Raw genomic sequence first — 27,398 nt, forward strand, 5'->3', positions numbered from 1 at the left:
GATGCAGGTGCATCACGAATGGTTGATAAAATATATTTTAATTTGGGTATTGATAGTGAAGATGATGAAACACCTAGTTGTCAAAATGTTAAAGATAGTATAAAAATTGAAGCTAGAAAATTGTACGACTTGTATAATTCTAATATAAGGAATGTAGTACATAACGAAGAACCTCAAAGTTCTAGGAGTAGATATAATAATGAAGATGATATTGATGATATGATAGATTGTATTATTGAACTTTCTCATAATGATAGAAATGATTTTGATGCATATATTAATCAAAATACAGAACCTACTACTATTGATCTTCTAGAATGGTGGAGCAATCGCAGCCAAGGATTTCCAAAACTTCAACCGGTTGCTTGAGATGTGTTAGCTATTCAAGCATCTTCAGTAGCTTCGGAAGGCGCTTTTAGTGCAGCAATATTTCAAATTGGAGAGCATAGATATTCATTAGCAGTAGATAGCTTGGAGATATCCGTACTATTTAGAGATTGGATTAATGGCGAGAGAAGGAGTTATGGTCGTCCACCTTTACCGACCAAATTTGAAAATGACGTTGATGAAATAATGCAAGATTTTAGTGATGACGACATTGATGCATTGAAAGAACTAGCTAATCAACCAATTCCAGAGCATGTTACTAGAGAAATGTTAAATGATTTAAAAAAAGATTTCCTTGGTAGCATTAACTATTAAATTTAAATGTCTATTAGTATGAGTATAATAATTCGAGGTCTAATTCAAACAGAACCCTTCCTAGAAGGTGGCTGTGTAAATTAGATTTTTTAATACTCTACTAATATTTTGTAACTCAACTTGTACTATTTAATTAATATTAATAAAAGTATAGGCTATTCGCCTTAATTTTTTTTCTTTTATTGTCTTCAAAAGTTAAAATTTAACTTTTAAAGTGTGAAATTTAAACTTTTATAGTTTTAAAGTTTTAAATTTTCAGACTTTTAAAGTGTGAAATTTAAACTTTTATAGTTTTAAAGTTTGAATTTAAATTTTCAAACTTTTAAAAAATAAAGTGTGAAATTAATTAAACTTTTATAGTTTTAAAGTTTGAAATTTAAATTTAAATTTTCAAACTTTTAAAGTGTGAAATTTAAACTTTTTATAGTTTTAAAGTTTGAACTTTGAATTTAAATTTTCAAACTTTTAAAGGGTGAAATTTAAACTTTTATAGTTTTAAAGTTTGAATTTAAATTTTCAAACTTTTATAGTTTTATAGTTTTAAAGTTTGAATTTAAATTTTCAAAGTTTTAAATTGTGAAATTTAAACTTTTATACTTTTAAAGTTTGAAAGTTTGTATTTCAAACTTTAAAAGTATAAATTTTTAACTGTAATGTTCCTAATTTTTTAATTTTAATAAAAAAAATTAATTATAATTTATAACAGTTGGGACCCGGTTTCCGGTCCGGTACCGGTCCGTTACCGGTCCGGGACGGGTACACTGATTTTTTTCTGGAATTACCGGTTCCGGCCCGTGGTGCCCGGTTCAGTTCCGGTCCGGTTCCGGTCCGTCCCAGTCCGGTAGTCCCGGTTCCGGTCTCGTTGCCAGCCATAATCATCACTAGGGCTCACGTAAGATTAAGCTAGTGGATCCACTAAGCAAAAGTAAGGTCTTATATCACAGCAAGGTATAGGATGGTCCTTGGGCAACGTGAGGTAAAACGTTGTATCATCACTAGGGCTCATAGTGGTGGTTGTCGGTTAAAGAACCTCCCACTAAAGTTATATTAGTTTTATTTAAGTAAAGTTGAGTTTGTTATTGTTTTATCATTAATGAACTAAGTTGTTTTAATAGTTTTACTAGCTTTATATATTGCATGTGTCTTATTGCTTTATATATTAAGTTCAGTTATTCATGAGTCGAACCGAGCCAAGGTAAGTGTTCTCTTGTACTCTTTTCAAGCTTAAGTCGTGGTTTAGCTCCATCTCGCATACTCGTACATTCAATGTACTGATGCCAGTTGGCCTGCATCTTATGACGATGCAGACACAGGTACCCAGGATTAGCATTCAGCACGCCGTTGATCCAGCTGAGCACTTCAGAGTCAGTGGTGAGCCTCCTTGCTTTCCGGAGGACTCGGTTGTTTTGTGTTCTTAAGTTTGTTTTATTAGGATGTTGCGGGGTCTAGCCCAACATCTATCTCAGTATCTTAGAGGCTTCATAGACAGTCAGTCAGTTAGTTTTGAGTCTCTCATCTATGTATATATATATTATATTCTATTTTGAGACTAGAGTTGTTTTTTTGGCCAGATTTTTATCAGTTGGTTGTTTTATAACCTTCCATTGCATTGAGTTATGCTGTTGAGTTAAGTTTCCGCTGAGTTAAGAAAGCCAGGCCAAGGGTTCGCTTGGGGCCAGCAATGGTCTCCGAGTGCCGGTCCCACCCAAGGTGTAGGCTCGGGGTGTGACACTCAGCCTGCTTCTCATGTCGGCAACCATCTCTTTGCTTCTCTTATCTCACGGGGAAAAAAGCTCCCCATGGAAGCACTCTAAAAAATAGTCCAACTCACAATCAGTTACGCGCAAGCACGAGTTAGAAAGAAATTGTCTAGAGATGAACTCTATCGCACGAAATGAGTATGAAGAAAGTAAAGGAAATTCCTAAATGTTGCTGCCTCCTAATTATAGATGTGGCGTGCTTCACACCGATAACTAGGACTCTACATACACGGCGTCATAGACTCCCTAGGACTCTTGAACTTTGTGATCTGATACCAAGTTTGACACGCACCGAGCCTACACCCTGGGCGGGACTGACACTCAAGAACCATTGTTGGCCCCAAGCAAACCCTTGGCCTGGCTTACTTACTCGGCGGAAGACTTTAAGCATTAAGAAAAGAACTCAAATGCAAGATAATTTAACTGTCTCAAACTAAACTCATAATGTTTTAGAAATAAACATTTAACTTAGCCAAAGTGGTAACTCAAAACTGAACATAAGTCAATAACAAGATAAAGACAAATGAACTAACTGACTGTCTATCTATGAAGCCTCTAATAACTAAGATGGTTATCGGGACAAGATCCACGACATCCTGATGAACTAAATACTAAAAAGCAATAAAAATGGACCCTTTGGAAGCAAGGAGGCTCACCAACAAACTCTGGAGCTCAACTAGAATCAACGATGCGCTGGATGTTGATCCTGCCTGTGTCTGCATCATTAAAAGATGCAGGCCAAATGGCATCAGTATATTGAATGTACGAGTATGCGAGGGGAAATCTAAAACAAGACATAAGCTTGAAAGGAACTGAAAGAAAACTTACCTTGGCTTTACTCAACTCATGAACATCTTAACTCAATATAAAGCAATAAAACACATGCAATGTATAGAAAGCCTTTAAAATAGTAGAAAACAACTTAGTTTGTTAAAGAAAATGCAATAACAAACTCAACTTTAATCATATAATAAAGTAATATAGTTTCTGTGGGAGTTTCTCTAACCGACAACCACTACTATGAGTCTAAGTGGTGAAATAACGTCTTGCCACGCTGCTAGAACTGTCTTATACTTTGTCGTCATATAGAATGTCTTAACTAAGTGGATCCACTAGTCTATGTTAAAAAGCACTAAATGAGTCATCTAATGAGTATGATCCTTTACTACCCATGATGGCTACATGGTTTATGGAGACGTGAGTTATCTGAACTCAAACTCGTCCCCATATCGGTGCTCAATACTACTCCCAAAATACTCAGCTCATATGTTGAAAAACATAACTTATTTCTTTGGTTTGAGATAATTACTCAAAACTTAGCTTAAAAGATCTCTTGGAATCGATGTTCCCTTTCTTGCTCAAATGTGAAAACATTTACTCTTTAACTAAAAAATAGCTCAAAGGCTCTTTTGCAATCAAGGTTTCCTTTCTTCTTTAAATGTGAAAACATTTACTCTTTAACTGAAAACTAGCTCAAAGGCTCTTTTGGAAATCAAGGTTTCCTTTCTTCTTTAAATATGACAACATTTTACTCTTTGGGAATACATAGTCCCGATATACTCTTCTGAAGAAATGAACTTCAAAATTTACTCTTTTCTCAAATCAAAACTCAAGTCTTAAAACAAATTTAAAACATTTGTAAAAGACTTTTGGAAGACTCTATGAACTTTTGTTGACTTGGTTCTTAACTTCTCTTGACTTGACTTTTAACTTTTCTTAAATTGAATTATGGATTCAAGGATTGTGATTTGTGATAGGAAAGATCTTATGATGTTTAGGAGTGTTTTTAGATAGTTAAACATGAGAAAAGATCAAGAAATCACTGTCTGGAAGCAAGTCCGCGACATGGAGATGCTTTTAAGTATTTGGTCGCGAAATAAATTTTGAGGCAGAACGGTCTGTGACCAATCCGCGACGCGTAGACGACTTGTTCAATCCTGAGGAACAGATCCGCGACGGGGACCTGGTACCCAGATTTGCCCAAGTTTTTCCTTCTTTATTTTCCAGCCTCAATTTGCCTAAACTCGGTTCCTTTTCCCATATTCTCTTTAGATTCAGATACCCAACATGTATACACAAGGATCTAATCAAACACAACTCTAAAATCGACCATAAACTCTCAAGAACTCCTCAATCTCATCCCAAATTCAAGAACGAAAGCAATTCAAGAATATGACTTAAGATCATCAAAGTCTCAATATTTTAGGACGAAAATCATACTAAAATAAACATGTTTGGCGCATGGGTGAACGAACCCAACGCTATGTGAACTCACATACCTTGTAGGGATCACCCCTTGATGAAATTCACGAGCGATTCTTGAAGATCTTGATGATTCTTGCTCCTTCTCCTCTTTTCTCCTTTTTTTTTCTTCTGTAAAACCCTAACTCAATATGGTAAAAGCATAAACTGAATCCTATCAGTTTAGACCCCAATTAATTACCAAAAAATCATATTAAGTCATGGGGTATGGAAAAGACCATAATGCCCTTGAAAAACCCGGATTAGACTTTCCTTAATTGAACATCCCAATTTCCAATGGGCATACCTCACTTGTACGAACTCAGAATCGTGCAAACTTGGCGGTGTTGGAAAGATAATTCCAAGATATTTCCCACGGTATCTGGAAGCACACCTAACTCATCCTAAGCTAGGAGTTATGATCGTTTGAAGTTGACCAAAAACCCAAATTTAACATAACAAATTTCCAGATTTTTCATTCTTTCCAAAAAACAATTCTTTCTAATTCTAGCTCTTTGTAGCTCTTTCTAGTTCTTTCAGAAAGCGAAGTGTTACAATATCTCCCCCTTTGGAACATTCATCGTCGAGTGAGATTACTCTTACTAGGCTAAGGGTGTAACATCTAACATTGAGCTCAAACACCCAACAAGCAATGCAAAAACAACATGCCAAGTTATAAATAAATACCAAGAAAAAGATTAGTACCTTGATCTGGAATTTCTCAAATTCACATCTCTTCTTCATATCCTCCTCAGCTTCCCAAGTAGCTTCCTCAACAAACTGGTTCCTCCAAAGAACTTTGACTGATGCTACTTCCTTAGTCCTCAACTTGCGAACTTGACGATCTAGAATCTGAACCGGAATCTCCTCATAAGATAATCTATCCTTGATACCAATATCTTCAGTTGATATTATAAGTGAAGGATCTCCCATGCACTTCTTCAACATGGAAATGTGAAAATATCGGATGAACTGCTGCTAAATCTTGTGGTAGCTCTAACTCATAAGCTACCTTTCCAACCCTTTTTGATATTCGGCTAGGACTAATATACCGGGGGCTAAGTTTCCCCTTCTTACCAAATCTCATAACACCCTTCATGGGTGAAACTTTCAAGTAAACCCAATCATCTAATTCGAACTCTAACTCATTTCTCCTAACATCAGTGTAGGATTTCTGAAGACTCAGCGCCGTTTTCAACCTCTCTTGAATGACTTTCATTTTCTCCATAGCTTGATGAACTAAGTGTGGTCCTATCAACACTGCTTCACCAACTTCAAACCATCCAATAGGAGATCTGCATCTTCTCCCATAAAGAGTCTCATATGGAGTCATTTGGATGCTAGTATGGTAACTATTGTTGTAAGCAAACTCAATGAGAGATAGATGATAATCCCAATTACCCTTGAAATCAATCACACAATCTACCTTGATACCTCAAAACACCATCTTCCCCTTGTTCAAAAGCCATCATTTTTTGCTTATGAACACTTGCCTTTAATTCAAGCAATAAAGGATCTTGGTCTTGCTTCTCTTTTACTTCTAACACTAATGATGATTCAGCCCCCTTCATCACCACTACTCCTCCTTCTATGTAATCCATTAGTCGAACTCCTTGTCGTGCAAGTCTATGCACCTCATTTGCTAACTTTTTCTTATCTTCCTCAAAATAGGCGGTACTACCCATAAATAACCTGCTCGAGGCATCAACTACAACGTTAGCCTTACATGGGTGATAGAGAACGCTCATATCATAATCCTTGAGTAATTCTAACAACCTCCTCTGTCTGAGATTAAGCTCTTTATGAGTAAATACATACTGGAGACTCTTGTGAACGGTGAACACATCCACATGAACACCATAAGATAATGCCGCCATAATTTCAATTCAAATACTACGGTAGTCAACTCTAGATCATGGGTTGTGTGATTCCTCTCATGAACTTTCAACTGTCTGGAGGCATAAGCTATAACTTTGTCATTCTGCATTAACATACGACCCAAACCAACTCTGGAGGCATCACAATATACAAAAAAGCCTTGCGTACCTTCTGGTAAGGTCAACACTGGGTAGTAGTCAATCTCTTTTTCAATTCCTGAAAGTTTTTCTCACAAGCTTCAGACCATTGAAGTTTCACTGTTTTCTGAGTTAACTTGGTCAAAGGGGATGAAATAGATGAGAACCCCTCTACGAACCTTCTATAATAGCTAGCCAAACCCAAGAATCTCCTAATATCAGTTGGAGATGTGGGTCTAGGCCAATTCTGCACTACCTCTATTTTCTGGGTATCAATTTTAATTCCATCTCCATACACAATGTGGCCTAAGAATGCCACAGATTCAAGCCAAAACTCACACTTAGAGAACTTGACATACAATTCTCTATCCTTCAGAGTTTGAAGAACTATTCTGAGATGACTAACATGATCTTCTTCATTCCTTGAATAGATTAGTATGTTATCAATGAAGACGATAACAAACATATCTAAATAAGGCTTGAATACTCTATTCATAAGGTTTATGAATGCTGAAAGCGCATTGGTCAAACCAAATGACATAACTAGGAACTCATAATGACCATATCGGGTCCTGAATGCTGTCTTTGGAATATCACATTCCCTTACCCTCAACTGATGGTAGCCTGATCCGAGGTCTATCTTTGAGAAACAAGTAGCACCCTGAAGCTGATAAAAAAAATCATCAATTATCGGAAGAGAATACTTATTCTTGATGGTAATCTTGTTCACTGGCGGTAATCTATACACATCCTAAGGGAACCATCTTTCTTTCTCACAAACAAGACCGGAGCGCCCCAAGGTGAGACACTTGGTTGAATAAAGCCCTTATCAAAGAGATCTTTCAACTCTTTTAATTCTGCTGGTGCCATTCTATATGGAAAAGTAGATATAGGACGAGTATCTGGAATAATGTTTATACCGAAGTCTATTTATCTCTTAGGAGGGACTCAAGGAAGATTATCAAGAAAGACTTCTGGAAACTTTTTTACTACTGAAACTAACTAAATAAGAGGCATCTCAACACTAGAGTCATTAACTCGGACTAAGTGATAGACACACTCCTTGGAAACTAACTTTATCGCCTTAAGGTATGAAATAAAATGACCCTTAGGCACTACTGCACTGCTTTTCCACTCTATAACTGGCTCATTTGGAAACTGGAGCTTAACAACTCGAGTTAATCAACTGAGGTATAACAGGCATAAAGCCAGTCCATACCAAGAATGACATCAAAATCTACCATGTCTAACCCAACTAAATCAGCCATGGTGCTCTTGTGATTGATGAAAATATGACAATCACGATAGACTCTCTTTGCTAGAATAGACTCACCAACAAGTATAGAAACACTGCAGGGTTCACTAAGTTGCTCAGGAATAACATCAAAATTCATCGCAACATACGGAGTTACAAAGGATAAACATGCTCTTGGGTCTAGCAAAGCATTACCATTAAAATTAAAGACTTGGATCATACCAGTGACAACATTTGGCGAGTCCTCTTACTCTTGGCGACTAGTGATGGCATGCAAATGGTCTCCTCTTCCGCCTGCCCATGAAGTAGCTCATCTAGATGCAGCCCTATCTGTAGAGCAACTGATGAAGATTGGGCTCTATTGCCCTGATTCCATTACCTTGGAGGTTCTTAGGGCACTCTTTCATGAAGTGACCTTCTTGTCCACACTTGAAACAACCTGTGGAGCCATCACGACACTTACCTGGGTGGGTTCTACCACACTTAGCACATACAGGAGCCAGTTACCTCCTTGTGCCACACAACCATGAGATTGGGCAGGTCTATCCCTGAACTGCTGTGAATTCTGACTATTGTACTCACATTTGCTCCTTGGTGCAGGTGCACTAACAGATAATGGAGCAGGTCCCTTCTGCTTATGTTGGATAGAAGACCGATTCGCCTTACTCTTTTGCTGCCCGGATTCATTCCCTGATGTCTTAACTCTCTTGTTCTTAAACTCTTACCTATCCCTTAGCTTGTCCTCCTCAACATGTTGCATATTGATCATCAACATTACTTTGCCCATGTCACCTATTAGCATGGATGTCTTACTTTCTTTATTTGACAGACGAGGCAACCCAACAATGAATAAACTCAGTGTAACATCCGACAATTTGAAATAGATATGAAGAGGCTTAGAATTGGAATTAACTATTTTTGGAAGGAATTCAAAAATCTGGAAATTTGGTTAAGTATAGGAAAAAAAATGAGTTTTTGGCCAACTTTGAACAGTCATAAATCCTAGCTCAGGATGAGTTAGGTGTAGTTCAAGTTATTGTTGCTAAGCTCGTGGAATGATCTTTCCAACGCCACCGATTTTACTCAATTCCAAGTTCGTATGAGTGAGTTAGGCCCTTTGGAAGTTGGGCAGTGGAAGGGAAATCCGTCCGAAAATTTTAAGGGCATTTTGGTCTTTTCCCTAATCAATTCTTTTGGTTATATTTAAGTGTTGGACTGATTATTAGACAAGTTTGTCCCAGTTTAAAAGAGTGAGAGTGAGGGTTTTGAGTGAAGAGGAGAAGAAGAGAAGAAAGAGGAGATCAAGCAAGTTTCCGTCAAAGATCGTCGTGGATATCGTCGGGGGTGATCCCTACTAGGTATGTGAGCTCATAGTGTTGGGTTGATTCTTTCCCCCATGCGCCAAACTCGTTTTATTTTCGAGAAAAGATTGGTTATGTTGTTGAAGTTGTTGGGTTATGTTGTTGATGTTGTTGATTGTGTTGTTGAAGTTCCTTGTTAATTTGGGACATGTTTTCGATTGTGTTTTTGAGTTGAAATCTATTGTATCTTGAGGATTTATGATTCTAAATGTTTGGGGCTGGAAACCTTGAAGTTTAGAAGGTTTAGAGTTGGAGAAAAGAAGGAGAAAAGTCGAAGTTGTCGGGGAAAAGGGGTGGCGCGTTGCGCCTTGCAGAGCGCCCCAAGAAGTGTTCTGAACTTCACCCCTTGGGGCGCCGCGCCTTGCAGAGAGCCTCAGCTGGCCTTCTGAGCTTTGAGGGCTGGTGCTCCGGGCCTTGCAGAGCGTCAAGGACGCCAAGTTCCCCCATTCTTTTCACACTTTCTCATGCATGTTCCTTGGTATTGTACCTATGTTTCATAGTTGTTTCCGACACTCCAAAGTACGTCTAAACATCAAGAATCCCTCCATAACATATGATCAAACACCTTGAATTCAAAATTCAATTCAAGGAGAGTTAGTTTCTAAGTCAAGTAAAGTCAAGAGTTAAGCTTAGAAATTAAGTAGGTCAGAGCAAGTTTTCAAAAATTTTCAAGAGCCTTTATCGAACGTTTTCACTTGGTTTTTAAGGTTCAAGTCTCAAGTCGAGTAAAGAGTAAAAAGTTCCAAGCCAAGTGAAGAGTCTCAAGTTTCAAGTTAAGTCAAGAGCATAAAGTCGAGTTCAATTCCCCAAAGTTATTAGGGAACTATGTATTTCCCAAAGAAGTTTTTAAATGTTTTTACATTTGAGTAAGAAAGGAACCATGTTTTCCAAAAGAGCCTTTGGGCTAAGTTTCGAGCAATTATCTTAAACTAAAGAAAGATGTGTTTAAAGACACTTATGAGCCAAAGTATTTTTGGGAGTAGTATTAAGCACCGAATTGGGGACACGAGTTCATATTAACTCAACTCTCCATAAGAACCATGCGCCAACATGGGACTTGACGTATCATTCTTTTAAGATGATCACGTAAGATTAAGCTAGTGGATCCACTAAGCAAAGGTAAGGTCCTATATCACGGCAAGGTATAGGATGGTCCTTGGGCAACGTGAGGTAAAACGTTGTATCATCACTAGGGCTCATAGTGGTGGTTGTCTGTTAAAGAACCTCCCACTAAAGTTATATTACTTTTATTTAAGTAAAGTTGAGTTTGTTATTGTTTTATCATTAATGAACTAAGTTGTTTTAATAGTTTTACAAGCTTTATATATTGTATATGTCTTATTGATTTATATATTAAGTTCATTTATTCATGAGTCGAACAGAGCCAAGGTAAGTGTTCTCTTGTACTCTTTTCAATCTTAAGTCGTGGTTTAGCTTTCCATCTCGCATACTTGTACATTCAATGTACTGATGCTAGTTGGCCTGTATCTTATGACGATGTAGACACAGGTACCCAGGATCAGCATTCAGCATGCCATTGATCCAACTGAGCGTTTCAGAGTCAGTGGTGAGCCTCCTTGCTTTCCGGAGGACTAGGTTGTTTTGTGTTCTTAACTTTTGTTTTATTAGGATGTTACGGGGTCTGGCCCAACATCCATCTCAGTATCTTAGAGGCTTCATAGACAGTCAGTCAGTTAGTTTTGAGTCTTTCATCTATGTATATATATATATATATATATATAATATTCTATTTTGAGACTAGAGTTGCCTTTTTGGCCAGATTTTTATCAGTTGGTTGTTTTATAACCTTCCATTTCATTGATTTATGCTGTTGAGTTAAGTTTCCGCTGAGTTAAGAAAGCCAGTCCAAGGGTTCGCTTGGGGCCAGCAATGGTCTCCGAGTGCTGGTCCCGCCCAGGGTGTAGGCTCGGGGCGTGACAAACTTGGTATCAGAGCACAGAGTTCAAGAGTCCTAGGGAGTCTATGAAGCCGTGTCTGTAGAGTCCTAGTTATCGGTGTGAAGCGCGCCACATCTATAATTGGGAGGCTACAACATTTAGGAAGATTTCTCATTTCTTTCACACTTATTAACGTGCGTTAGCGTTTATCTCTAAAGAGTTTCTTTTTAATTCATGCTTGCGCGTGTTTCAGATAGTCATTCCTCCACGAAGAGTTGGCAGAGGGCGTCTTCCTAGACGTTATATTGATGAGCAAGAGTTACCTCATGCACATGGAGTGCAGCATCAAGGGAAAGTTTCTAATGCCGAGTTCAGAGAGGTAATTAGAATTCTGAGTCAAGCTGTAACTAATCAGATTGGTTAGCAAAGGGGAGCTCGACATGAAAGAGCTGACACTTCTACGATTCGTGAGTTCTTGGAGATGAATCCTCCGAGTTTCATGGGTTCAAACACTACTGAGGATCCAGAGAACTTCATTGAAGATTTGAAGAAGATTTTTGATGTGATGCATGTGGCAGATACTGAGCGGGTTGAACTAGTTGCGTATCAATTGAAGGATGTTGCTAGAACTTGGTTTGACCAGTGGAAAGGAAGCAGAGTTGAGAATGCACCACCTGCGAATTGGGCCTGTTTTGAGGAAGCTTTCTTGGGGCATTTCTTTCCTCGAGAATTGAGAGAGGCCAAGGTACGTGAGTTCCTCACACTTAAGCAGGAGTCTTTGAGTGTTCATGAGTACAGTCTGAAGTTCACTCAACTATCCCGCTATGCTCCGGATATGGTGGTGGACATGAGAAATAGAATGAGTTTGTTCGTAGCTGGACTGTCTCGGTTGTCGAGTAAGAAAGGTAGGGCTGCGATGCTTAGCGGGGACATGGACATATCAAGGTTAATGGTCTATGTACAACAGGTTGAGGAAAAGAAGCTGAGGGACAGAGAAGAGTTCAGAAATAAGAGATCTAAGACCGGTAACGAGTCCGGGCAGCAGAAAGGAAATTCAAACCGTTCATCCTTTCAGCAAAGGCAAAAGGGACCTGCTCCGTCATCTGCTAGAGCACCTGCACCTAGATACAGAGGTGAATTTAATGGCCAAAATTCGAAGGACTTCAAGGCTAGACCAACACAGTCCTCAGGTAGTGTGGCACAAGGAGGTAGTTTGTTTCCTACATGTGCTAGGTGTGGTAGAACCCACCTAGGCAAATGTCGTGATGGTCAGACAGGGTGCTTTAATTGTGTGCAAAAGGGTCACTTCATGAAGGAGTGCCCGAAAAATAAGCAAGGTAGTGGAAATTTGGGCAGTAGGGCCCAATCTTCTTCAGTTGCTCCCCCAGACAGGACGACACCTAAAGGAGCTACTTCTAGTACCAGCGGAGGAGCAAACCGCCTTTATGCAATCACCAGTCACCATGAGCAAGAAAATTCTCCAAATGTTGTCACTGGTATGATCAAAGTCTTTGCTTTTGATGTATATGCTTTGCTAGACCCAGGAGCAAGTTTATCTTTTGTAACCCCTTATGTTGCAAATAAGTTTGAGGTTCTTCCTGAAAGACTTTGTGAACCCTTTTGTATTTCTACACCTGTTGGGGAGTCTACTTTAGCATAAAGAGTTTATCGTGATTGTCCTGTTTCTATCAATCACAAGAGCACCATGGCTGATTTAGTTGAGTTAGACATGGTAGATTTCGACATCATTTTAGGTATGAATTGGCTTCATGCCTGTCATGCATCGATAGATTGTAGAACTCGAGTGGTCAAGTTTCAATTTCCAAGTGAGCCAGTCGTAGAGTGGAGTAGTAGTTCAGTAGTGCCTAAGGGTCGTTTTATTTCGTACCTTAAGGCGAGAAAGTTAGTTTCAAAGGGTTGTATCTATCACTTAGTTCGAGTTCATGACTCTAGTGTTGAGATACCTCATTTCCAGTCAATTCCTATAGTAAGAGAGTTTCCAGAAGTTTTTCCTAATGATCTACCCGAAATTCCTCCTTAGAGAGAAATAGATTTTGGCATAGATCTCATTCCAGATACTCGTCCTATCTCTATTCCGCCCTATAGAATGGCATCAACAGAGTTGAAAGAGCAGTTGAAAGATCTCCTAGATAAGGGTTTCATTCGGCCTAGTGTCTCACCTTGGGGCGCTCCAGTCTTGTTTGTGAGAAAGAAAGATGGTTCCCTTAGAATGTGTATAGATTATCGCCAGTTGAATAAGGTTACCATCAAGAATAAGTACCCTCTTTCGAGGATTGATGATATTTTCGATCAGCTTCAGGGTGCTACTTGCTTTTCGAAGATTGACCTCAGATCAGGTTATCACCAGTTAAGAGTAAGGGATTGTGATATTCCAAAGACAGCTTTCAGAACCAGATATGGTCCTTTTGAGTTTTTAGTCATGTCCTTTGGTTTGACCAATGCACCGACAGCTTTCATGGACATTATGAATAGAGTCTTCAAACCTTATTTAGATATGTTTGTTATCGTCTTCATTGATGACATACTAATCTATTCAAGGAATGAAGAAGATCATGCTAGTCATCTCTGAATAGTTCTTCAGACTTTGAAAGATAAGGAGTTGTATGCCAAGTTCTCTAAGTGTGAGTTCTGGCTTAAGTCTGTGGTGCTCCTAGGCCACATTGTGTCCGGTGATGGAATTAAAGTTGATACTCGGAAGATTGAGGCAGTGCATAATTGGCCTAGACCCACATCTCCAACTGAAATTATGAGTTTCTTGGGTTTAGCTAGCTATTATAGAAGGTTTGTTGAGTGGTTCTCGTCTATTGCATCTCCTTTGACCAAGTTGACTTAGAAGACAGTGAAATTTCAATGGTCTGAAGCTTGTGGGAACAACTTTCAGGAATTGAAAAAGAAGTTGATTACAGCTCCAGTTTTGACGTTACCAGAAGGTACTCAAGGTTTTGTGGTGTATTGTGATTTATCTAGAATTGGTTTGGGTTGTGTCCTAATGTAGAATGGTAAGGTTATAGCTTATGCCTCCAGACAGTTGAAAGTTCATGAGAAGAATTACCCAACCCATGACTTGGAGTTAGCTGCTGTAGTATTTGCTTTGAAGATATGGCGTCATTACTTGTATGGTGTGCATGTCGATGTATTTACCGATCACAAGAGCCTTCAATTTGTGCTTACTCAGAAAGAGCTTAATCTCAGACAGAGGAGGTGGTTAGAGTTACTCAAGGATTATGACCTGAGTATTCTTTACCACCCAGGTAAGGCTAACGTTGTTGCTAATTCTTTAAGCAGGTTGTCTATGGGTAGCACCGCCCATATTGAAGAAACAAAGAAAGAGTTAGCAACAGATGTGCACAGACTGGCACACCTGGGAGTCAAACTTATAGATTCAGCAGAAGGAGGAATAGAAGTGATGAGCGAGGCCGAGTCATCACTAGTGTCAGAAGTGAAAGAGAAACAAGATCAAGATCCCATTTTGCTTGAGTTGAAGGCAAATGTTCAAAAGCAAAGAGTATTAGCTTTTGAACAAGGGGGAGATGGTGTATTGAGATATCAAGGTAAATTGTGCGTACCAATGGTAGATGGACTCCAAGAGAGGATTATGGAGGAAGCTCACAACTCCAGATATTCTATTCATCCGGGTTCCACCAAGATGTATCGTGACTTGCGAGAAGTTTATTGGTGGAATGGCATGAAGAAGGGCATTGCAGAGTTTGTTGCTAAGTGTCCAAATTGCCAACAAGTGAAAGTTGAGCACCAAAGGCCCGGTGGTTTGGCTCAGAGGATAGAACTTCTAGAATGGAAGTGGGAGATGATCAATATGGATTTCATCACAGGGTTGCCAAGGCCTCACAGATAACATGATTCTATTTGGGTAATTGTCGACAAAATGACAAAGTCAGCTCATTTTCTACCGGTAAAGACTACCCTTTCAGCAGAAGATTATGCCAAGTTATATATTCAAGAGATAGTGAGACTTCATGGAGTCCCAATCTCCATTATTTCAGATAGAGGTGCACAGTTTACTGCACAATTCTGGAAATTTTTTCAGAAAGGCTTGGGTTCGAAGGTGAACTTAAGTACTGCCTTTCATCCTCAGACTGATGGGCAAGCTGAGCGCACTATTCATACTTTAGAAGATATGTTGAGGGCTTGTGTAATCGATTTCAAAGGTAATTGGGATGATCACCTACCTCTCATTGAGTTTGCCTACAACAACATTTATCACTCTAGCATCCAGATGGCTCCTTACGAAGCTCTTTATGGGAGAAGATGTAGATCTTCTATTGGATAGTTTTAAGTTGGCGAACCAGGGTTGATAGGACCAGATTTAGTTCACCAAGCTATGGAGAAGGTGAAAGTGATTCAAGAGAGGTTGAAAACGACACAGAACTGCCAGAAATCCTACACTGATGTTAGGAGAAGGGCGTTAGAGTTTGAAATAGATGATTGGGTATATTTGAAAGTTTCACCCATGAAAGGGGTTATGAGGTTTGGTAAGAAGGGGAAACTTAGTCCCCGATATATTGGACATTACCGCATAGACAAGAGAATTGGCAATGTTGCATATGAGTTGGAGTTACCACAGGAACTAGCAGCGGTTCATCCGGTATTTCATATCTCTATGTTGAAAAAGTGCATAGGCGATCCTTCATTGATCCTGCCGACTGAAAGTGTTGGGATCAAAGATAGCTTATCTTATGAAGAGATTCCTATTCAGATTCTAGATCGTCAAGTTTGTAGGTTGAGAACGAAAGATGTAGCATCAGTCAAGGTCCTTTGGAGGAACTAGTTTGTTGAGGAAGCTACTTGGGAAGCCGAAGAGGACATGAAGAAGAGATATCCATATCTCTTTTAATCCGGAGGAATTGTAGATCAAGGTACTAATTTCCTTCTTAGTGCTCTTTAAAAATTTTAATGAGCATGTTATTGTTGTTGTGTTTGCATGATTGCTTGTTTGGTGTTTGAATTGATGTTACACCCTTAGCCTTGTAAGAGTAACCTCATTAGAGGACGAATGTTCCCAAGGGGGGAGATATTGTAACATCCGACAATTTGAAATAGCTAAGAAGAGGCTTAGAATTGGAATTAACTATTTTTGGAAGGAATTCAAAAATCTGGAAATTTGGTTAAGTATGGGAAAAAAATGAGTTTTTGGCCAACTTTGAACAATCCTAAATCCTAGATCAGGATGAGTTAGGTGTAGTTCAAGTTATGTTTGCGAAGCTCGTGGAATGATCTTTCCAACGCCACCGATTTTACTCGATTCAGAGTTCGTATGAGTGAGTTAGGCCCTTTGGAAGTTGGGCACTGGCAGGGAAATCCGTCCGAAAATTTTAAGGGCATTTTGGTCTTTTCCCTAATCAATTCTTTTGGTTATATTTAAGTGTGGGACTGATTTTTAGATCAGTTTGTCCCATTTTAAAAGAGTGAGAGTGAGGGTTTTGAGTGAAGAGGAGAAGAAGAGAAAAAAGAGGAGATCAAGAAAGTTTCCGTCAAAGATCATCATGGATATAGTCGAGGGTGATCCCTACTAGGTATGTGAGCTCATAGTGTTGGGTTGATTCTTTTCCCCACGCACCAAACTCGTTTTATTTTCGAGAAAGGATTGGTTTTGTTGTTGAAGTTGTTGGGTTATGTTGTTGATTGTGTTGTTGAAGTCCCTTGTTGATTTGGGACATGTTTTTTATTATGTTTTTGAGTTGAAATCCATTGTATGTTGAGGATTTATGATTCTAAATGTTTGGGGCTGGAAACCTTGAAGTTTAAAAGGTTTAGAGTTGGAGAAAAGAAGGAGAAAAGTCGAAGTTGTTGGGGAAAAGGGGTGGCGCGTTGCGCCTTGCAGAGCGCCCCAAGAAGTGTTCTGAACTTCACCCCTTGGGGCGCCGCGCCTTGCAGAGCGCCTCAGCTGGCCTTCTGAGCTTTGAGGGCTGGCGCTCCGCGCCTTGCAGAGCGCCAAGGACGCCAAGTTCCCCCATTCTTTTCACACTTTCTCATGCATGTTCGTTGGTATTGTACCTATGTTTCATAGTTGCTTCCGACACTCCAAAGTACGTCTAAACATCAAGAATCCCTCCATAACATGTGATCAAACACCTTGAATTCAAAATCCAATTCAAGGAGAGTTGGTTTCTAAGTCAAGTTAAGTCAAGAGTTAAGCTTAGAAGTTAAGTAAGTCAAAGCAAGTTTTCAAAAATTTTCAAGAGCCTTTATCGAACGTTTTCACTTGGTTTTTAAGGTTCAAGTCTCAAGTCGAGTAAAGAGTAAAAAGTTCCAAGCCAAGTGAAGAGTCTCAAGTTTCAAGTTAAGTCAAGAGCATAAAGTCGAGTTCAATTCCCCAAAGTTATTAGGGAACTATGTATTTTCCAAAGAAGTTTTTAAATATTTTTACATTTGAGTAAGAAAGGAACCATGTTTTCCAAAAGAGCCTTTGGGCTAAGTTTCGAGCAATTATCTTAAACTAAAGAAAGATGTGTTTAAAGACACTTATGAGCCAAAGTATTTTTGGGAGTAGTATTAAGCACCGAATTGGGGACACGAGTTCATATTAACTCAACTCTCCATAAAAACCATGCGCCAACGTGGGACTTGACGTATCATTCTTTTTAGATGATCACGTAAGATTAAGCTAGTGGATCCACTAAGCAAAAGTAAGGTCTTATATCATAGCAAGGTATAGGATGGTCCTTGGGCAACGTGAGGTAAAACGTTGTATCATCACTAGGGCTCATAGTGGTGGTTGTCGGTTAAAGAACCTCCCACTAAAGTTATATTAGTTTTATTTAAGTAAAGTTGAGTTTGTTATTATTTTATCATTAATGAACTAAGTTGTTTTAATAGTTTTACAAGCTTTATATATTGCATGTGTCTTATTGCTTTATATATTAAGTTCAGTTATTCATGAGTCGAACAGAGCCAAGGTGAGTGTTCTCTTGTACTCTTTTCAAGCTTAAGTCGTGGTTTAGCTTTCAATCTCGCATACTCGTCTATTCAATGTACTGATGCCAGTTGGCCTGCATCTTCTGACGATGCAGACACAGGTACCTAGGATCAACATTCAGCACGCCGTTGATCCAGCTGAGCACTTCAGAGTCAGTGGTGAGCCTCCTTGCTTTCCGGAGGACTCGGTTGTTTTGTGTTCTTAAGTTTGTTTTATTAGGATGTTGCGGGGTCTGGCCCAACATCCATCTCAGTATCTTAGAGGCTTCATAGACAGTCAGTCAGCTAGTTTTGAGTCTCTTTGAGTCTCTCATCTATGTTTATATATATATATATATTATATTATATTTTGAGACTAGAGTTGCTTTTTTGGCCAGATTTTTATCAGTTGGTTGTTTTATAACCTTCCATTGCATTGTGTTATGCTGTTGAGTTATGTTTTCGCTGAATTAAGAAAGCCAGGCCAAGGGTTCGCTTGGGGCCAGCAATGGTCTCCGAGTGTCGGTCCCACCCAAGGTGTAGGCTCGGGGCGTGACACTCAGCCTGTTTCTCATGTCGGCAACCATCTCTTTGCTTCTCTTAGCTCACGAGGAAAGAAGCTCCCCATGGAAGCACTCTAAAAAATTGTCCAACTCACAATTAGTTACGCGCAAGCACGAGTTAGAAAGAAATTATCTAGAGAAGAACTCTATCGCACGAAATGAGTATGAAGAAAGTGAAGGAAATTCCTAAATGTTGTTGCCTCCTAATTATAGATGTGGCGTGCTTCACACCGATTACTAGGACTCTACATACACGGCTTCATAGACTCCCTAGGACTCTTGAACTCTGTGATCTGATACCAAGTTTGTCACACCCCGAGCCTACACATTGGGCGAGACTGACACTCGAGAACCATTGTTGGCCCCAAGCAAACCCTTGGCCTGGCTTACTTACTCAGCGGAAGACTTTAAGCATTAAGAAAAGAACTCAAATGCAAGATAATTTAACTGTCTCAAACTAAACTCATAATGTTTTAGAAATAAACATTTAACTTAGCCAAAGTGGTAACTCAAAACTGAACATAAGTCAATAACAAGATAAAGACAAATGAACTAACTGACTGTCTATCTATGAAGCCTCTAATAACTAAGATGGATATCAGGACAAGATCCACGACATCCTAATGAACTAAATACTAAAAAGCAATAAAAATGGATCCTTTGGAAGCAAGGAGGCTCACCAACAAACTCTGGAGCTCAACTAGAATCAACGATGCGCTGGATGTTGATCATGCCTGTGTCTGCATCATTAAAAGATGCAGGCCAAATGGCATCAGTATATTGAATGTACGAGTATGCGAGGGGAAATCTAAAACAAGACATAAGCTTGAAAGGAACTGAAAGAAAACTTACCTTGGCTTTACTCAACTCATGAACATCTTAACTCAATATAAAGCAATAAAACACATGCAATGTATAGAAAGCCTTTAAAATAGTAGAAAACAACTTAGTTTGTTAAAGAAAATGCAATAACAAACTCAACTTTAATCATATAATAAAGTAATATAGTTTCTGTGGGAGTTTCTCTAACCGACAACCACTACTATGAGTCTAAGTGGTGAAATAACGTCTTGCCACGCTGCTAGAACTGTCTTATACTTTGTCGTCATATAGAATGTCTTAACTAAGTGGATCCACTAGTCTATGTTAAAAAGCACTAAATGAGTCATCTAATGAGTATGATCCTTTACTACCCATGATGGCTACATGGTTTATGGAGACGTGAGTTATCTGAACTCAAACTCGTCCCCATATCGGTGCTCAATACTACTCCCAAAATACTCAGCTCATATGTTGAAAAACATAACTTCTTTCTTTGGTTTGAGATAATTACTCAAAACTTAGCTTAAAAGATCTCTTGGAATCGATGTTCCCTTTCTTGCTCAAATGTGAAAACATTTACTCTTTAACTAAAAAATAGCTCAAAGGCTCTTTTGCAATCAAGGTTTCCTTTCTTCTTTAAATGTGAAAACATTTACTCTTTAACTGAAAACTAGCTCAAAGGCTCTTTTGGAAATCAAGGTTTCCTTTCTTCTTTAAATATGACAACATTTTACTCTTTGGGAATACATAGTCCCAATATACTCTTTTGAAGAAATAAACTTCAAAATTTACTCTTTTCTCAAATCAAAACTCAAGTCTTAAAACAAATTTAAAACATTTGTAAAGGACTTTTGGAAGACTCTATGAACTTCTGTTGACTTGGTTCTTAACTTCTCTTGACTTGACTCTTAACTTCTCTTGACTTGACTCTTAACTTCCTTTGACTTGACTCTTAACCTTTCCTTGAATTGAATTATGGATTCAAGGATTTTGATTTGTGATAAGAAAGATATCATGATGTTTAGGAGTGTGTTTAGATAGTTAAACATGAGAAAAGATCAAGAAATCACTGTCTGGAAGCAAGTCCGCGACCCAGAGATGCATTTAATTATTTGTTCGCAAAATAAATTTTGAGGTAGAACGGTCCGTGACTGCTCCGCGAAGAAAACTTTGTCAATCCTGAGGAACTGGTCCGCGACGTGGACCTGCTACCCAGATTTGCCCTACTTTTTCCTTCTTCGTTTTCCAGCCCCAATTCGCCTAAACTCGGTTCCTTTTCCCAAATTCTCTTTAGATTCATATACCCAACAAGTATACACAAGGATCTAATCAAACACAACTCTAAAATCGACCATAAACTCTCAAGAACTCCTCAATATCATCCCAAATTCAAGAACAAAAGCAATTCAAGAATATAACTCAAGAACATCAAAGTCTCAATCTTTTAGGAAGAAAGTCATACTGAAATAAACATGTTTGGCGCGTGGGTGAACGAACCCAACTATGTGAACTCACATAACTCGTAGGGATCACCCCTTGACGAAATCCACAAGTGATTCTTGAAGTTCTTGACAATTCTTGCTCCTTCTCCTCTTTTCTCCTCTTTTTTTTCTCTTCTCTAAAATTCTAACTCAATATGGTAAAAGCGTAAACTGAATCCTATCAGTTTAGACCCCAATTAATTACCAAAAAATTAAATCAAGTCATGGGGTATGGAAAAGACCATAATGCCCTTCAAAAACCTGGATTAGACTTTCCTTAATTGAACATCCCAACTTCCAATGGGCATATCTCACTTATACGAACTCAGAATCGTGCAAACTCGGCGGTGTTGGAAAGATAATTCCAATATCTTTTATACGGTATCTGGAAGCACACGTAACTCATCCTGAGCTAGGAGTTATGGTCATTTGAAGTTGACCAAAACCCCAAACTTAACATAATTTCCAAATTTTTCATTCTTTCCAAAAACAACTCTTTCTAATTCTAGCTCTTTCTAGTTCATTTAGAAAGCGAGGTGTTACACTTGCATCCAAATTTAGTTGAATTTGTTGGGATAATACGAATGATCTTTCAAAGGGTCTTCCTATTGAAATTTATGAAATTAGTAATGATAAGAAAAAATTACATAAGAAGGCAAATATGTGATATGTATTTTACTATATATAACTATAGTCTAAAAGAATTATGATTCCTAACCATAGTTAAAGATTTTATAAAAAAATTCTCTCTCCTATGTCTCTTGCCCCACTCTTTCATCTCTCTCTCGTCATTTCCTTTTTCTCTCTGCAATACAAATACAAATGGTAGCAATAAGTGATACAAATGGTAACACGTCGAAGATACAAATACAAACGGTAACACAAATATACATGGTGACATATAAATATAATACACAGGGTGACCGATAAATACAAATGCACATGACTACAAATATAATTTGTTATGAATTATAACGATACATTGTATTCCTCGATACAAGTTGTATTTGGATACAAATTGTATTCATTGATATATTTGATACAATTGATTTGCATCAACGAGATGAATACAATAGTCTTTGATACCAATATATTTATTGATATAAATCAATTGTATTCGTGATACAATTATTTGTCAGATATACAAATCAATTGCATCTCTCACACCTCTCTCTCCCAGATCTCACCCTCCTCTCTTCTCCCTCTCCCAATCTCACACGTCTCTCTCCTCCTTCTAGTAGCTAGTTTTATTTTATACAAATCAATTATATCAATTGTTGGTGTTAATGCATTTTAATATTAAAATTAAAATATTAAGTGTATTTGTTAGTGGGTATAAGTTGACAAAAATGTGGTCATTATTGTGTAGTAACTCTTGTAACCACTATTGCCATGATCTACCACTAATTTCACCCATTATTCTACCTCATTATACCTTGTAACTTGTGTAACCTTTGGGCGATTCATTTACTCAATTTACTACTCATTATCTTCCTATTAATTATAAGGAAGATAGTGATGTCTTGCTTTGAATTGTTAAGAAGATGAGATACAAGAGAAAGAGTGTAAGAAAAAAATGAGAAGTGTTATATTGTGTATATTGAGTTAGTGTAGTGAAAGAAAGAGTTGAGACAAAAGAAAATATTCTTAGTCTTCAACTATATTCGCTGTACAAACAAGAGAATAATTATATGTTGAAGAAGGTGTTCTTTTGTGGAGCTTTGGACTCTTCAACTAATCCGGAGTTGTTTCAGTTGTACGACGTTGTTGGACTGTTGTATCCTGGAGGGGACAAGTCAAGAGTGATACTGCTGGATCGGTGTAGATTATGCTGCAGTGCGCTTGAATCTCCTTAAAGAGTGAGATATCTGCGCCTCAGCCTAAAGATTTATTCATTCATTTTTGTCATTTTATTTTCACCTGTAATTTATTGTATTTGTGGTATATTACATCAACATCAATTATATTCGTGATACAATATCAATTAGATATACAAATAATATGATTCTTTGCTATAGCTACGAATCGTTATTAAACAAACTACAGCAAAGAACCATATTATATTTCTACTCTTAGCTAATTTTGAAATTTCCTCTGATGACATAAAATCTTACCAAAACAGAGAGGACTAAAGATTCAACTTACTTTAATCACAAAGTCAAATCAAATAAATAAAATTTGTTCTTGAAGAAACGAAATAGTACAATTTTTTTCATGTAAATACAACAAAGCAAACTACATCTTTATGGGAAACACAAAAATCAACAAGCAACCACCTCTTTCAAAGAGAACATGGAAATCCATTATTCACAACATATTACTTTGGATTCTTCAAAAACATACCACACTTGTTGTGATGAATATTCTCCAAAAGTACATTACTATTGAAGAATCTCTGACACACACTCGTCCATATATTTGAAGAGTCTGAACAACATAGATATTACTGATTGACATGATAGGTGTCAACATCTTTGGTTATATTAGTGGCAAATTGCAAATAAGAGAACGGTTCTGGAATGTGTTCATTCTGCTTTTCATATTCAATAGTCCATATAACCAAGTTGTTATCTCCGTTATTCTCAATATGAAGAGTTGCTTTGAAGGCCTTGTATTCCTCTATCACATAACCTTCAATTGCCTTGAATGTCACTAACCTTTTTTCCTTGTTTATGTCATCAACAACCACCTTAACAACTTTTTCCTGTCCCTCTATTTTTTGTGAAAAAAAAAGGATGGAAAGTTACATATTTATACAAGATTGATACATTATATGCAATGTTTTTCTCTAAATATAATGTTGTATAAGAAATTTATGTTGGACGGTATATTTTTGAAGATTTTCTATTTATAAATGAACATAATCAAGAATAGAAATAAATATTACTATCGGCTCAAAGAGAAGTAAAATTGTTGTTTGGTACACAAATTATATGATCGAATTATCCTTCCTACAATTATTTTTGAAGTTTTTGTCCAAAATAATAGAGTTTGATTTGTGTATTTAATTTTACTTTTTATTTAGATGCAATGATTATTTCTTGTAACCGTGCATCTGGTTTTTTTATTTTTCGGGCCAAATTTATTTTAAAGAATATTTGCTAGAGCCAATTGTTTTAGCCAATCAAAAAATTTATTTATAATAATCGAGTTCTAATTATTACTTCTTTTTATTTATCTGTAGATGGAATGGCTACTACTGCAACTACTTCTTCTTCTTCTTCTTTTCTTTATAAAAAAAATCAAATATTTTGAAGTAAACTTTAGTTAACTATATTTGTTTCATTCCAAGGTCAACTACAAATGCCTACTTTTAAAATTAGGCTAATTGGAAGGAAGAATGGTCCTATTTTTCGATTATAAATAGAGAAATTATTATAAATAATCGTCAATCAGAATAAATAATAGTGAACATACGATTCAATTAAAAGAAGTGATAAAAAAATGTTACCCATAGTATAATTCCAGTTGACAACGGAGCCAACAGTACCCCAATCACCTTCATGTAAATCAACAGCTTGAATAGTTTGTGGTACAACATTTGGAAGATGGTGTGGTTTTTCACAAAACATTTCATGAAACAAATCCTTACAACCTTTTATTTCTGTTTTAGAAATCAACTTTCCTTTCAAATCCATTTTTTTTTTAGAAAAATGATTCTGTAATATATAGAAATAAAAGTATTATTAAAAAATTGATCTGTAATATAGAAATAAAAGTATTATTGGAAAAAATTGATGTATAATAAATCAGAAATGGAAGTCCTTATATAGTTGAACTTAGGGGCATAGATTATTATAATTATTTTCTACAAGTTGAGTATTTTTATTAATATAAGGGATAAGGCACAAATATTCCTAGACTATAATCGAAATCTTAGAGACATAATTTAACTAAATTAAGATTTTATTACCTCCAAACTTATTTTTGTTTGTAGCTTTGTACACCTTTTTTACTTGCGTGAAATCCAAACATCCTCACGTGTTTCAACTGTGTAAGTCAAAAGGTATATAAAATTATAAAACAAATGAGTTCAGGAGATAATAGGACCTTAATTTAATTAAAATATGTCTCTGGAATTTTGATCATAGTCTAGGAATACTTATACTTTATCCCTTAATATAATATAATATAACATAATATAATAACTCTGACAACTTAAATTTGTTGAGACGTGGTGGTTTTGTGATTTAGCAATAAATGTGATATTGATGACTATGACAATTGAATTATTTCTATGGCCTAATCCATCGGTGGCCCCCAAAAGTTGGTATCAATTTTCACTTAAACACCTTAACTAAGCTTTGTTCATTTTAGACACCTCATGTCATACTGCATTGTGTTATTTTAGCATTTTTTTAACAATCAGTCAAATATATAAGGTGTGTGTAACACACTCGCTGATGACGTGTCAAAGTGACAAATTAAATAAAAACACGTGGTATATATATTAAAAATAATTTTTAAATGATGATATTTTAGTAGAATGAAGAAGTAGCCAATAACTAAATAACATGTGGAATTTTTTACACAAAGAATTAAAAAAAATAACCCAATCCCACCAAGTCATCTTCTCCGCCCCACACACCCCAACTCCTCCCCACCCACCCAGATCGTCTTCTCCACTATTCCCCCACCCACCCAGCGTCTTCTCCACCTCTGCCCACCCTAACCCCAACCCCTTTCCCACCCACATCGTCTTCTCCACCCCTCTCCCACCCCACCCATCGTCTTTTTCAAGATTTTTTGTTGCCTTTCTTCTTTGCGACAACATGAATCGTAGCCCTTCTAATGTGTTGAAATTTATTTTTTTGTGAAATTCCTTCGTGTTGAAATTCGTTTTATTTGTCTGTAGCATCATCAAAACTATTTCTCCATAGAAGGAGTTCAAGTTTTGAGAGATGGTGGCTGAAAAATGAGGAAGAAAATTTAAAAAAATAATTAAATGAGTCTTTCACGCGCTGATATTGAGTGTATTACACTCACTATGTCATGTCAGTAAAAAATGTCAAAATGACAACGGGGCATGACATGAGGTGTCTAAAATGAACAAAACTTAGTTAAAGTGTCTAAATGAAAATTGGTGCCAACTTTAAGGGGCCACCGATGGGTTAGACCTATTTCTATCTATATATTTTATTATTATATAAACATGAAAGAGGAGGACGACCAAAGGAAAATTCGTAAATAAGCAAAATGTACAACTTAACATCAATTGTACTTCGTGCATGGGAAGTACTGAAATTCTAGAAAAACCACCCAAATTCTAGCATAATCTTGAGGCCACATGGCTATCCACACATTGGAAGAGTAAAACAAAGTAATCACATGATCTTCTATAAATGTAGGGCCCATTATTGTCTTCAAAGTTATCACAGTAGTTTTCTTACTTTTTTTAATATACTAATAAGTTAATACTAACATTCAAAAATCATATAGAGTACCTTTTTTCTTTTTCTTAAAGTAGTGTAACATTCAATCTACTCAATTGTTGTATTTTGTTATTCCTTCTCAAATTCATAAATAATTTATATTCATCATATTTACGAAAAACAATTAATTTCATATAAAAGGCTATTATATATATAAATATATACACTAGACACAACATTCCGTATTAGCAAAAACATAACATAATATATATATATATATATATATATATATATATATATATATATATATATATATGTCCTTTCAGACCCTATTCTCCGAATGGACGAAGAGCAGGAAGTAAAGCACCCGCCTCTAGGAGGGAAGGGGTTAGAGTGTGCCTTTAGCTACTAAGATGTTTCAGTTCGATAAGTTTGAAAAGTCCAAAGAGCACAGACTAGCCACGGAGCTTGGATACGGCTTCCCGATCGGAGATCAGGAAAGTGCCTATGAATGAGTTCCAAGAAAGCGGCCATTCACGTCAGGAATAGAGGCCGTTAAGGATGTACTTGCTTTTCCTTTTCTTCGTCGAGATTGGGTTGGTGTGAAGTGTACCGCTTGTCTAGCCTATGCTTTGCAAGCCTACATAGGGTACAAGATCGAAAAGAATGCATTGGATGGATGCCCGGGCATTGAGAAGGAAGGACGCTTTCAGAGGCGAAAGGCCATGGGGAGATACCGTCTGTGATCCATGGATCTCCGATCGGGAAACTATATCCATGCTCCGTGGCAAGTCTGCGCTCTTTGGACTTTTCAAACTTAGCGAACTGAAACATCTTATATATATATATATTTCTATAGATGAAGAGGACGACCAAGGATAGTTCTGTAAATTAACAAAAATTTCAGCTTCAAGAAGTTGTACAATATGCAGAAAAAATGTTAAATTTCTGAAATATATCATTCAAATTACAGTAAGTTGAAATGGCCACGTGAT

The 27,398-nt window shown here is 37.2% G+C and overlaps 1 protein-coding gene across 2 annotated transcripts in view; it reads right to left on the minus strand.

The window, feature by feature from the left end:
* The window catches only part of LOC125817098 (MLP-like protein 34), an 89,437-nt gene extending 64,768 nt beyond the window's left edge, over window positions 1-24,669 (minus strand). Inside the window, exons 1-2 of one of the 2 annotated variants that reach the window (XM_049496677.1) lie at window positions 24,483-24,668; window positions 23,689-23,743 (exon numbers count right to left, since the gene is read on the minus strand). In XM_049496677.1, coding sequence (XP_049352634.1) covers window positions 23,689-23,743; window positions 24,483-24,603 — 176 coding nt within the window. In that variant the 5' untranslated portion in view covers window positions 24,604-24,668. Of the gene's footprint in view, window positions 1-23,194; window positions 23,744-24,482 lie in introns of those variants that run through there. The other variant, XM_049496676.1, reaches the window with a different exon arrangement.
* Between the last annotated feature and the right edge of the window lie 2,729 nt (window positions 24,670-27,398).

Source organism: Solanum verrucosum, unplaced genomic scaffold (genome assembly GCF_900185275.1).
Source record: "Solanum verrucosum unplaced genomic scaffold, falcon-dt-bn FXZP01000094.1, whole genome shotgun sequence".
NCBI classification, from domain to species: domain Eukaryota; kingdom Viridiplantae; phylum Streptophyta; class Magnoliopsida; order Solanales; family Solanaceae; genus Solanum; species Solanum verrucosum.